Source organism: Ceratotherium simum, chromosome 22, assembly GCF_057802395.1.
Source record: "Ceratotherium simum simum isolate JZ-2026a chromosome 22, ASM5780239v1, whole genome shotgun sequence".
Lineage (NCBI taxonomy): Eukaryota > Metazoa > Chordata > Mammalia > Perissodactyla > Rhinocerotidae > Ceratotherium > Ceratotherium simum.
In genome coordinates this window covers 48,487,415-48,499,577 of record NC_141921.1, presented here as the reverse complement: position 1 = coordinate 48,499,577, position 12,163 = coordinate 48,487,415, and the positions used below count along the sequence as shown (strand labels likewise).

The window sequence follows — 12,163 nt, the reverse complement described above, 5'->3', positions numbered from 1 at the left end:
CTTATCCAGCTCTAAACTGCATGTAGAGGCCCTCAAATCCAGAATCCTTTGGAAACGACTCACACTTCCGTGATTCTAAGGCGAGTTAGTGGAGTTTACTGCCCCGGGTGAGTGGGACTCTTACCCCGTACAGGTTCCTTCCAAAGCCGGGTCCTCTGTGTTGTGCCCCAGATAATGATCAATGAGCTTCTCTCTAGAGGTCTTTGGGGGCAAAGAGTTCTGCTTAGTGTCTCAGAGGGAAAAAGCAACAACACAAAACCTTAACTAAGAGACGATTTGACACAAAGATGTCAGCAAGCTTCAATGATCCTAGTCTTTTGGCGGGACAACTAAAATTCTTGAGCAAAAGAAAGTTTAATACACCAGCTGCTAAAAATTATCTGATAGTTATTCACCAGCCAATTTTACAAAGATTTTTAAGATGACACTTCTTGTGACAAAAATAAATGATCCCCTCCTGTTAGAAATAAATTTTCTTCTTTAGGAAGGAAGCTTCCCAAACTTACAATATTGCTTTCATCACCAAAATCTGCAGGGTCCCCGATGATATTTATTGCAACCAGAGCAACCTAAGAAAGAGTTAAATGAACAGAAATTAAGTATAAAATGTTTGTGATCACTTACCTCCTTTATAACAAACTGCTGACTCATACTGTCATCAAATGGGATAATGTATATCAAAGCGCATTAAGTGTAAAATGTCATGTTAATTATAGAATTATTATTAATAATTTTTATAAATTATATAATATTGAACCAAACAGCTATTTTAATGTTTAAAGGATATTAAAACAATGACAGCTGAAAAACCTCCAAAGTTTTAACATAGCCTCACACTGAACCATTCACTCAAGGTTAAATATGGGGTCACAGCTATATGATCTTGGTAAATTAGACAACGAAAAGAAAACCTAAATGAACACAGCTCGGTTTGTCTAAGTCAGGGATTCTCACCTGAGGGGAGGAGTCACCTTCTCATACCCCCCCTTCCTTGAGCATCACGGTCACTGAACTAAGTAACCGGGATGTTACTGGTGGATACATGCAGATGGGGGGGAGGAAGAAAACGGTCAAGAATCATTCCTCCAGTTTACTGCCAAACACTGATGCAATGGACGGAGCAACATAACTCAGAGCTCTCCTTCCACTCACTGGTTTGGTATAAAGCTTTCACACGCTGGGATGCTGGCATTCCTCTTGGAGGGGAGGGAGTATTGTAAATATTTGTGCTAATTAAAAGATTGCTTTGGACACAACTTTTTTCCACTACGTTAATCATGCGAAAAAAAAGAAAAGAATGAGAGGGAAGGAGGAAGAGATTAAGAACTAGTAGCTTGGAGCTGGAGAGATTCTGGATTGCATGCAACATGAAACCACGTTCCCAATTTCTACCATGGGATTTATCTTGTAAAAGTTTAGTGGGTTTATCTAGAACAGTGTTGTCCAACAGAAATATAATGCAAGCCACATATGTAATTTTAAGTTTCTAGTAGATACAGAAAAAAATTAAAAATAGATAGAATTAATTTTAATAATGTATTTATACCTAACATATCCTAAATATTATCTCTTCACCATGTAATTGATTCTTTTTTCGTGCTGAGTCTGAAGTCCAGTGTCTAGTTGACACGTGCGGCCCATCACATTTGGACCAGCCACGCTCCCAGTGTGCAGCAGCCACGTGTGGCCAGTGGCTCCTGATGGGACAGCACGGCTCCAGAGGAGCTTAACATTCTCCATAAAGGAGACCACCTCCATAGAAGACTTGGAAGACGCCTTTACGAAGAGGTACAGGACAATGGAATCCAGCAAAGAGGTGGGGGCCGTCAAAGGCAAAGGTGTGTGAGTCTCACCTGATTATATATGTTGTATTTGTTGACGTGGTTTTGGTGAAAAATCAGCTTAAGAAACTGTCCTACTGCATCCACATACACGGATTTGAGTTCCCGGGCTTTGCAGCCTGTCTTTTCGTTGTCACAGAGAGAGACATAGCTAAAAGGGAAGATGCAACTCAAGGATCATGTTGATATGGAAACATGCTGTCAATAAAACTGCCCCTCTGCTCCTACCGAACTCAATGGGTTTAAATAAAAGTTAAGTCTAGAATGAAAAAAAATCTAGGAAAAAAGCCCAGAAATCAAATTCTAATTAGTATTCTTCTTAAGACAAGTTCCTCAAGAGCAAGGCAAGGGGCAATTCATTAGTTTTTAATTGCTTTGAGGCAATTGGTCAGGTTAAGAGTGACCATGATAAATTTTAAATTTCATTCTTACCCAAGTCTTCGAAATCTCTCTGCTTGATACGGCACAAAATATTCAGGCAGGCTTTCACTGATGTAGAACTCAATTTTACTTGAAATCATATACTGGTGAGCAAGTAACTGTAGTTTTCTTATTCGACATCTCTCCACCATTTGAAGAACAATTTCTTGTGGAAACTGGCAAAATCTGAAAGCAAATACATTTTTGTTTTTTTCACACGATTACTGCAGAGGGTTCTAGATGTTTGCATCCCACTCTTCCATGTAATATGGTAGGTCTGTAGGTACTGATGATATAAGGGGACCACGATGCTATTCCTGCTGTCTCTGGCTTTTCTAGGTCGGAGCGGAGGCTCAGAGTTAAGATTTGACTTGATCCGCCTGCCACCCAACGTGAATCACACTTCTGGCAGCTAGTAAATTGTTTGAAATGAAACTTGAAGTTTATTATGGGATAAACACATCAGTCTTTTTTTGCGTGTTTGGGGAAGATTAGCCCTGAGCTAACATTGGTTGCCAATCCTCTTCTTTTTGCTGAGGAAGATTGGCCCTGGGCTAACATCCGTACCCATCTTCCTCTACTTCATATGTGGGACACCGCCACAGCATGGCTTGATAAGTGGTGCGCTGGTCTGCGCCCAGGAACCTGCGAACCCCAGGCCACCAAAGTGCAGCACGTGAACTTAACCACTATGCCACTGGGCTGGCCCCAACTCATCAGTCTTTTTTTTTTTTTTTTTTTTTTTATTTTTCCCCCAAAGCCCCAGTAGATAGTTGTATGTCATAGCTGCACATCCTTCCAGTTGCTGCATGTGGGACACAGCCCCAGCATGCCCGGAGAAGCGGTGCGTCGGTGCACACCCGGGATCCGAACCCGGGCCGCCAGCATTGGAGCGCACGCACTTAACCGCTAAGCCACGGGGCCGGCCCCAACTCATCAGTCTTAACGGGTTGTACTAGAGGGCAAGACAGAACCAAAGGATTTTCCACAGGAAGCTAAATACTTCAGGAAAGCCACATGCTTACAGAATCCTGAGTTATGAGTGAAAAGCAATAATCGATATTTAATGAGTGCCGACCACGTGTGCTCAGAGGTCTGGAGGAGAAGCCCAAAACTGTCCATATTGGAGCTTCTAATTTTGCTTAGAAGTGACAAAGCACATTAAAAACCTAAATGAGAACCGGGTAGAGAAACACAGTGTTAGCAAAGACCTCACATTGCAATACGTGGTCATGACCGAGGCAACAGAGCACAGTCCTTAAAGACAGCAGATAGTACATGTGTTGAGCTGGCAAGTGCTGGGTTAACAGAACAGCGGGGCACTGAGTGCCCTTGAGCAGGGGCAGCTTTGAGGATGGTGAGTGGAGAAAGGCCCTTCCTCCAACAGCGTCACTGCCCTCTGTGAGCTCAACGACACCGTGAGTGTGCACATTCTTGCCCACCGGCCATGCCCAGCCCCTCTCATCACCTCTCTCCCACCTCTCCTCCCAGCAGCCCCACCCTCCCCCACTCACCTGGCGGAAATGCACCAGAGCCAGCCTGCCCCAGCACTGGACGCACCCTGGCCTTTCTCCCTACCCGATCACTCCAATCAATACACACACACATTCTAGAAACCCCCATTTTAAGAAAACCCTCCTATGACCCTGCATCCCTCTCCAGTGCCCACCCCATTTCCTGGCTGCCTTCCTCAGCAAACATCACTCAGGAGCCATCTGCAGTCACCATGGCAGCTTTCTCAAGCCCCCCTGTCCCAATCCTCCCCAGGCGCCTTCTGCCCCACACCTCCACAGTTACTCTTGTGAAGGCCACCACTGCCCTCCATGAAGCCAAGTGCGATGTGGACTTCTTGGTCCTGACCTCACTCAGACCACATGACTGAGCCCACATGACCACCCCATCCTGGCCCTCTTCCTATCTCAGGCCTTCCTGCCCTCTGTCCAGCCTTGAATGTGCCCCTGAGCTAGGTTCCAGGCCCCCTTCTCTATCTACACTCACCATGGGGGATCCTATCAGCCCCCTGGCTTTAAAAGCATCCTGCTTATCAAGGAACCCCAACTAAACATGGCCCTGTGTCTGATCCTGTAACCTAGCTGGTGACTTGTCATTTCCATACAGGCATCTGAAAGACATCAGATGGGACACGGACAAAACAAACTCTTGACCCCAGCTGCCTCATCCTGCCCGGACCAGTCTCCTCCTCCTGCAGCTTTCCCCACCTCTGCAGTGGCACTGCCACCCACCCAGTGGCTCACGGCTATCCTTCAGCTTCTAAGAGGATGACTAGGCCTCCTCCTCACCCACCATCCATGGTGAGGCTATCTGTGGCCTCCTCCTGGCTTGCTGATATGTAATGAGTGCCCGGCATCACATGAGGCACGTGGTGAGCTCCCCGACCCTCAGGGGACAGAACAATAGAAGAGGGAAGAGTATAGAAAGAAATATCAGGCTGACGGATGCAACTCTGTGGAAACCTTTACGTTTAACTCCGAGGGACGTAAAAGGATGGACGGGGAGAGGGTGTGATGAGAAAGCGGGGCCAGTGACTACAGACGCAACGGACTCTAATTCTGGGGGCACGATCACCTGGTATTTCCTAATACTGAGTTTTCAAAAATGCAAAGGTTGGAAGAGGGATGCCTTTGGGGCAGGAGGGCAGCTGGGAAGCTCTGGGAAACCAGGCAACTCACGACACAGATACTCATCAATCCCTCGTGGCAGTCAAGTGCTGCTTCAGACATTTAAGACATTTACTGTTTTTAAATGCAGGGCACACATATTAGAACTTGTGGTGAGATCATTCTAGATATAAGGACACCTAGTAATATACTATGAAAAAGATCCTTTATTTTTTAGAACAACCTCCAAAACTCAAAGAAAACTAAGACAACTGACAAAATTTGGAAATTGTATACTTTTTCCAATCCTTCAATCTTTCCAATACTTTGAAATCCTTCAAAAAAAAGATTTAGCTACTCAAATGTGGCTTATAAAGAGTTTATAGATGAATCAAAAATATCTTTCAAGCTGATTATAAAATGAAACAATACATTTAAAAGGGTTAGTATGTATCTACCTTTTCAAGATAAAAGTGCTAGCTTTAGATTTCTTTTTGAATAAAAATAATTTGGCAGGGCTGGCCCAGTGGTGTAGTGGTTAAGTTCTCGCACTCTGCTTCGGCAGCCTGGGGTTCCCAGGTTCGGATCCCGGGTGCAGACCTACGCACCGCTCATTAAGCCATGCTGTGGCAGGCATCCCACATATGAAATAGAGGAGGATGGGCACAGATGTTAGCCTAAGGCCAATCTTCATCAGCAAAAAGAGGAAGATCGGCAACAGATGTTAGCTCAGGGCCAATCTTCCTCACTGAAAAAATAAATAAATAAAAATAAAATAATTTGGCAATAAAAAATTCATGCCCAGAGGCTCTAGTTGTTGGTGTAAACTTTCTGCTCTCTTAGAGATGTGTGTCTTGCCCTCTGGAGAGTCCAGGCTCTTTGAGCTCCTAGGTCACAGAGGGAGGGGTACTGGAGGAGCTTTCCCTGCACCCTGGTACGGCCCGAGGACCGGCCCACCGGCGCTGTGTCTGCCAGGTCCCAGAGCACGCCCTCTTGAACCTGGGCTAACAGAGGGCCCCATCCTCTCTTTAAGGAACGGGGTTGGAGGGTATTTTCCTTTGCCTTCCTGCTTTGTGCGTGACCTTGGGGAACACACTATGTTGAAGTCAGAAGACCTGGAGCCAAACCCAGGTTGAGTCTGTGGTGACCAAGGTACATATATCCCTTTCTTTGGTGTAGTCTGAAAGCTTACTACTAAAACGAGCATAGCTTACGTCTTAAAGAGATGCATGACAATGCACGAAAGAATCATATCAGTGTTACCTTGATGAATATTACTGACAGGGTACCTTGTTGCTGTCTGTAAGTATCTTTAATCCATAAGCAAGCACAGAACAAATGCAGCCAGCATGAAAGACTCTGCTGAAAGGAGATGTGTGCGTGGGGGAGTGCATTTGCATACAACTGTGGTCCCGCTTGCTGGGCGAGAGACAGGGTGCACGGACTGGTGAGTCTGGGGGGGCGTGCAGGCGAGCTCGGTGCTGCCCCTCCAGCCCGGCTCCACCGGGTCAGGCTGCCCTGGCTGGGCAGGCACATAGCTGCGGCAGATTCGGTCCGGGGAAGCTTACCTGCCTGCACATAATGCCCTTGTTCCCCAATACCAGTCTCATCAGCACTAAAGGGGCCATCTGTCTCCATCTGCCTCACTCTTCTGATTCGTTTCTCAGTTCATTCAAAACTCGGGCAGGGAACGGGAGTCTTGTTTATTGGGTCCTCTCAAAAACTCCAAAAGGAAAATAGATTTTAATTTTAAATGGGATTTACAGTCAACTTTTCAGCAACACATCTTCTGAATAAAAGCAAGTCACAAGTATATACACTGGATTTAAAATGTCATACATATTTACACATTTACGAGTTAGGAGTAAACAGTACCTTCTACTCAGACTTGGAAAACAAGTCATGAGGAGTAAAGACACTGAGGTGACAGGACTGGGTGGGTGACATGAGAAGCAGGGACACTGAGGAGGTGACGGTATCGGGTGGGTGGCAGGAGGAGCAGGGACACTGGGGAGGTGACGGGACCAGGTGGGTGGCAGGAGGAGCAGGGACACTGAGGAGGTGATGGGACCAGGTGGGTGGCATGAGGAGCAGGGACACTGGGGAGGTGATGGGACCCGGTGGCTGACATGAGGAGCAGGGACACTGGGGAGGTGATGGGACCGGGTGGGTGACATGAGGAGCAGGGACACTGGGGAGGTGATGGCAGCGGGAGTGAGCCGGCCTCATACGACCAACGCTGATGAAGTGCACGAAGCCTGATTGGGCACTTGGCTACTCAACAACTATGACTCTACCTTTGGTGAAGAGTGAAGATCTCAGGAAAAGACTTAAATGTCAGAGAAATACTAACTAGTATTACATTACTCAAGTAATGCACATTTTTAAGAAGGTGTGCAAATATTCAAGATAAATTTGAAAGAGACTTTTTTGGTCAAAGTTTGGCATTATATAAAAGCAGTTAGGTGCAAAATATTTTACCCAGGAGCACAACCATGAAACCAAGAAATCTGCAAACACAAATCTCTGCCAAGAACACAGACGAGAATGTGAGACCCACACATGATCAGGGACCGTGGCTAAACAACTATGGGGATCACTTTTCTTCCTTCTACTCTCCCATACTTGTGCATTTCTTAAGTGAGCGTGGGTTAATGTTATAAGGGAAAAAGATCCAACAAATTTTCCTTCAAAACATAAACAGAAGGCAAAAATCCATCATGTAACTAGACAGATGACACGGCAGCACAAGCTGATGATCCTGGGGTTCTGATGTCTGAGTTATAATGCAATTAGAAGCTTAGAATGGAAGGAGCCCATGTGCCCTTCAGCACCGGTGCCGCCCGCAGCCCACAGGCCCCTGTCTGGCCCACCTGGGTGACCTCCACCCGCTGACGGTCGGTGCGTGGATCATCAGTTCCCGGGCACTGAAGCCGTCTTCGTGTCCAGACGAGCTGACAACTACAAATCCAATCTTGTGGGGCATTCTGGGAGCTGGGGCTGTTTACAAGAGCAGGAAAGCCTTCTTTAGAATAAAGGAACTGAGTAACATATTATAACCATATTATAACATTGAAAATGTTAGTTCATGCTTTGCTAACACACAAAGTAATTCACAACGTAGTGAGAATTTTTCCATCACTTTGAAAGAGTCTGGTTTTTTCTTAAGCACTTTTTACAGGAGGCTCCACTTCTACTTAAAGTATCATTTAAGTTATCTTGACATTTCCCAAACATATGTCCAAAAAGCATGACCAGTGCTGTGGTTGAATTGTGTCCTCCAAAAAGGTATGTTCAAGCCCTACCTCCTGGTACCTGTGAATGTGACCTTATTTGAAAACAGGGCCTCTGTAGATGTAATCAAGTTAAGATGAGGTCATACTGAAGTAGGGTGGGCCCTACTCTAACACAACTGGTGTCTTTACAAGAAAAGACACACAGACAGGGAGAAGGCCATGTGACAATGGCCAAGCGATCAGGGCATTGCATCTACAAGCCAAGGGATGCCAAGGATTGCTGGAAACCACCAGAAGCTGGAAGAGGCAGGAAGGACCCTCCCCTAGAGCCTTCAGAGGGAGCATGGCCCTACTGACACCTTGATTTCCAACTTCTAGCCTCCAGAATAAATTTTTGTTATTTTAAGCCATCCAGGTTGTGGTACGTTGTTATGGCAAAAACAAAAGTGTTTTTTGCTAAGATAAAAATACCAAGTTTTTCATATTAGTTAAGAAACTAATACAATCAGTTGCTAATAAGTTATACAAAAAAAGGGCAGTTTAATCAATGGTATAATAGTAACTGATAAATGAAAATGCATGACCAGAGAAGGGTGAGCAGAAGTACAGACAGACACACTAAGTACAGAAATGTGCATGCAGCGCCTGGTTGAGTGACTGACTCACAGGAGATATTTAAACACCAGTTGAATGATTTTTTAGTGAACTCGACTTTGTTCATAGTTAAATATCGCTTTGGGGTGGATGTTGTGACATCTTTTTTGCCTGCTCGTTTGAAAACAGCACCTCACTTGCAATTTCTCTGGGTGATTCTGCCCTCCCCACACCCAGATATGCGGGGCTGCTGACCCCACCCTGTGCTCCTCAGCTCTCTGCCTGGGGCGGGCACGTTTCCCTGGCTTGGTCAGTCCATGAGCTCCACATGGCTCCTCAGGAAGTGGTTCAGGGATGGGAACATGAGAACAGGACTCAGCTGGACCAACGAGACTCAATCCCAGGACTGTGCTGGCATTACTGGGAAAGAGAAGTTTTCTTCCTGCTGGGATTATGGCAGTAGGATATTTGCCTGGAGCTGCTAGAGGCCACCAGGTGGGAGGACCTGCTGGAGAGGGGGGCTGACTGGGGAAGCAGTGCTGAGAGGCACAGATACCCTGTGAGCCTTGGGTTCACATTTAAAGCCCAGGCTACTCCGGGACTTTCGGTTACTCTGCAGTCACTGAGCCAATCAAATTCCTCTTCAATTCAAATTCCAGTTAGGAATTAAGTTAGGTTTAAGTATTGGCAGCCAAAAGAGTCCTCACTAAAACAAAGGATAAACAATTTTCCAGAAAATTCTCTGGAGAAGGACATACTATTAACTGAAATTCTCAACAGGAGGTAACATATAAACATCCCACATGAAATTTTGCTTTTTAAACATGCTGGAAGCATGATCTAGATCTTTCTTTTACTTTCATTGAGAACCTGAAGAGGAGCACATCAATAAATTAATTATTGGCTGGCACCTAATGTTTCTTGGAATGTATGAACAAAAGCATTAAAAATATAATGATAAACCATCATTAAAGATCTAGTTATTTTTTATACAAAGCTCACTGCAGATGTCACAGAATAGTAGAAGAAAACTAAAGTAGACTAACCCAGAAAATCATGAAAAGCAGGCACAAAAAATGGACGAGTGTGATTTAATCCACAGTGTGCTGCACAGCCCCACCTGTGGTCCCAGCTCTCCGTGCAGGAACGGAATTCCTCCTGGCACCTCGCCCTCCCCACCCTCCATCTACTTCAGCATCTCCCCCTCCCCATGCATCAAGTGCCAAGTTTCCTTGGTCCTGCCTTTGGAATGGCGATTTGATACATCCCTTCTTCTCTATCCCACTGTCTTTAGACGACAACTACGGCCAGGTCTCCCCACCTGGAGCACTGCCCCCACCCTATGCTCCTGCCGACAAACCCCCCTCAAGCCCAGCCAGGTCATTGGCATCTATGCCCTAACTCAAGAATCCTCGATGGGCTCCCTGTCCAGGGCTGAAGGGCTGACTCTGTGTCCTGACTCTTCTTGTGGTTTCAAGCCCCACTTCTTGTCTTGAGGTCTCAAGTCCATCCCTCTGCTCTGAATGCCCCAAATCCTTTGATCATCTTGAAGAGCAGGGCCTGTTACTTCCTGTCCCACCTTGAAAATAGTAGGTATCTATTTAACATTTTCAACTGAATGTGATTATATATCTTAAAATGTGAAATTCTATTCATATTACCCCATAAGTGTATAGACTCACTCCCTCATGCAGTACTTTTGCCTGTAGACGGACAGTGCCTTTAAAGCCCTCACGGCTGCCAGGGACTGTCTTCAGCACCAGACACATATTTATACCTTCCTAACAACTCTGATGTAGGTTTCATCGTCACCCCAACTTTAGAGACGAGGAAACACGAGGCACACTGAGGCCCGTGCCCAGGTTCACTCAGCTAGTAAGCCACGCAGGCAGGGTTTGTTCTCAGCTGGTCAGGTGGTCAGGTTCCAGAGTATGACCTTGACCAATACCCTCTGCTACGCGGCTAAGATTTAAACACAGGACCTCTTAAATCCGAATAGAGATGTGTCCACTATACTATGTTGCCTCAGTAAATCCAAAACAAAGTGCTGGCATTTAGGAACCAGGTGGGAGTGTAATGGCAACGTTGTTACCCCAGTTTGGGTATTTGAAAAGGATTCCTTCTTAGCCACGCCCATCTAAAGCCCTTCCCCCTTGCAGCCTAGAGTCCTCTTTGCGGAAACCTTCAAGCGTTACGTGAGATACTCGGGGTGTCACTAAAGGGTGCTACCATTAGGCTCTACAAAAACCACCGTTAACATTTTGGAAGAACCAAGGCTCTGCTGGACGCTCAGTTATTAGCACGCGGGACCCCACCCCCAGCAAGCCCCAGATGCATCTCTCCCCAGTCCGCAGTCTCTCCCTCTCCACTGCTCCCTTACTGCACATGCTGGTACCGGCATGGAAAAAGGGACCTCTGGAGTTTCTTCTATGAAGTCTACTTGTCAATATGTATCAGGGGCATTGACATCTATAAATTAAATGGAAACAATTAGCAACTTCCGAACATTTTGCTACAAGACTAGGAGACAAAACTTGCTTCCACTCTTCTTTCTAAAAAAACATAAACGTTACACAATTAAATGATTTTTGGTCAAGTAATTTTAAGGACTGAAAGGGACTCCCAGAATATCTGAAATTTAGGAGGTACCAAAAAAGAGGGCTGGGATCAGCACTGAACTGCACGGGGGCCGAGCCACAGTCTTCCCTCATTTTGGTCAGCCACAGAGCTCTGGGTCACTACAGCTGTGCGTCCAGACGGAGCAGTCGGGATACGAGAAGAGGGTCCGACGCTAAACACAGGAGCCGAGGGAGGCGAACGAGGGGCGGACCTGGGGCTGTGACGCAGCGTGCAGGAGCGCCCACCCTGGGGCCGGCGCTCCGGACCACCGGCCAGGGGTGAGCGCCCCGCCCCGGCGGGAGGTCCGCGCCCAGACCCGCGAGGCTTGGGCCCCTGTGCCCTGGCCCGCGCCCCGCCCGCGCTCCCGGCCAGCTCGGGTACCTGTCAGGACCGGAGGCCTCGCCCGGACCTCGGCGCCCGCACGACCCCAGGGCTCTCCGCCGCCCGTCGGCAGCGCCGCGCCTTCGGCGGAGCTCAGGTGGCGCCTCGCCCGCCGTCCCGGGCCGGCCCGCACCCCCGAGCCGCAGCTGCGGTGGCAGCCGAGTAGCAGCCCCGGCCGCCCGTGTCCATCAGCCGGGCCGCGGCGCCGCTCTCATGACAACCAGGCCGGCGGGGCCCGGGCTTGGCGCGTGCGCGACCCCGCCCCGCCATCCTGCGCCTGCGCACAAGGCAGGCCTGCGCCTGCGCTTCCCCGGGCCTTTTGGGTAATGGCGTTTCAGGGGGACAGCGCCTGCGCACAAGGTGAGGTCGCGCCTCCGCTTCCCGGGCCATCTGAGTAAAGGCGTTTCCGGGGGGCTGCGCCTGCGCACAAGGCGAGGTCGCGCCTCCGCCTTCC

At 47.6% G+C, this 12,163-nt stretch overlaps 1 protein-coding gene across 3 annotated transcripts in view; it reads right to left on the bottom strand.

The window, feature by feature from the left end:
* Positions 1-11,913, bottom strand: part of CEP104 (centrosomal protein 104) — a 42,166-nt gene extending 30,253 nt beyond the window's left edge. The window contains exons 1-6 of one of the 3 annotated variants that reach the window (XM_087446940.1): positions 11,710-11,913; positions 7,753-7,879; positions 2,274-2,447; positions 1,854-1,992; positions 507-569; positions 125-201 (exon numbers count right to left, since the gene is read on the bottom strand). In XM_087446940.1, the coding sequence (XP_087303066.1) occupies positions 125-201; positions 507-569; positions 1,854-1,992; positions 2,274-2,447; positions 7,753-7,865 (566 nt within the window). In that variant the 5' untranslated portion in view covers positions 7,866-7,879; positions 11,710-11,913. Of the gene's footprint in view, positions 1-124; positions 202-506; positions 570-1,853; positions 1,993-2,273; positions 2,448-7,752; positions 7,880-11,358; positions 11,484-11,709 lie in introns of those variants that run through there. The other 2 variants (XM_087446941.1, XM_087446939.1) reach the window with 2 other exon arrangements.
* Between the last annotated feature and the right edge of the window lie 250 nt (positions 11,914-12,163).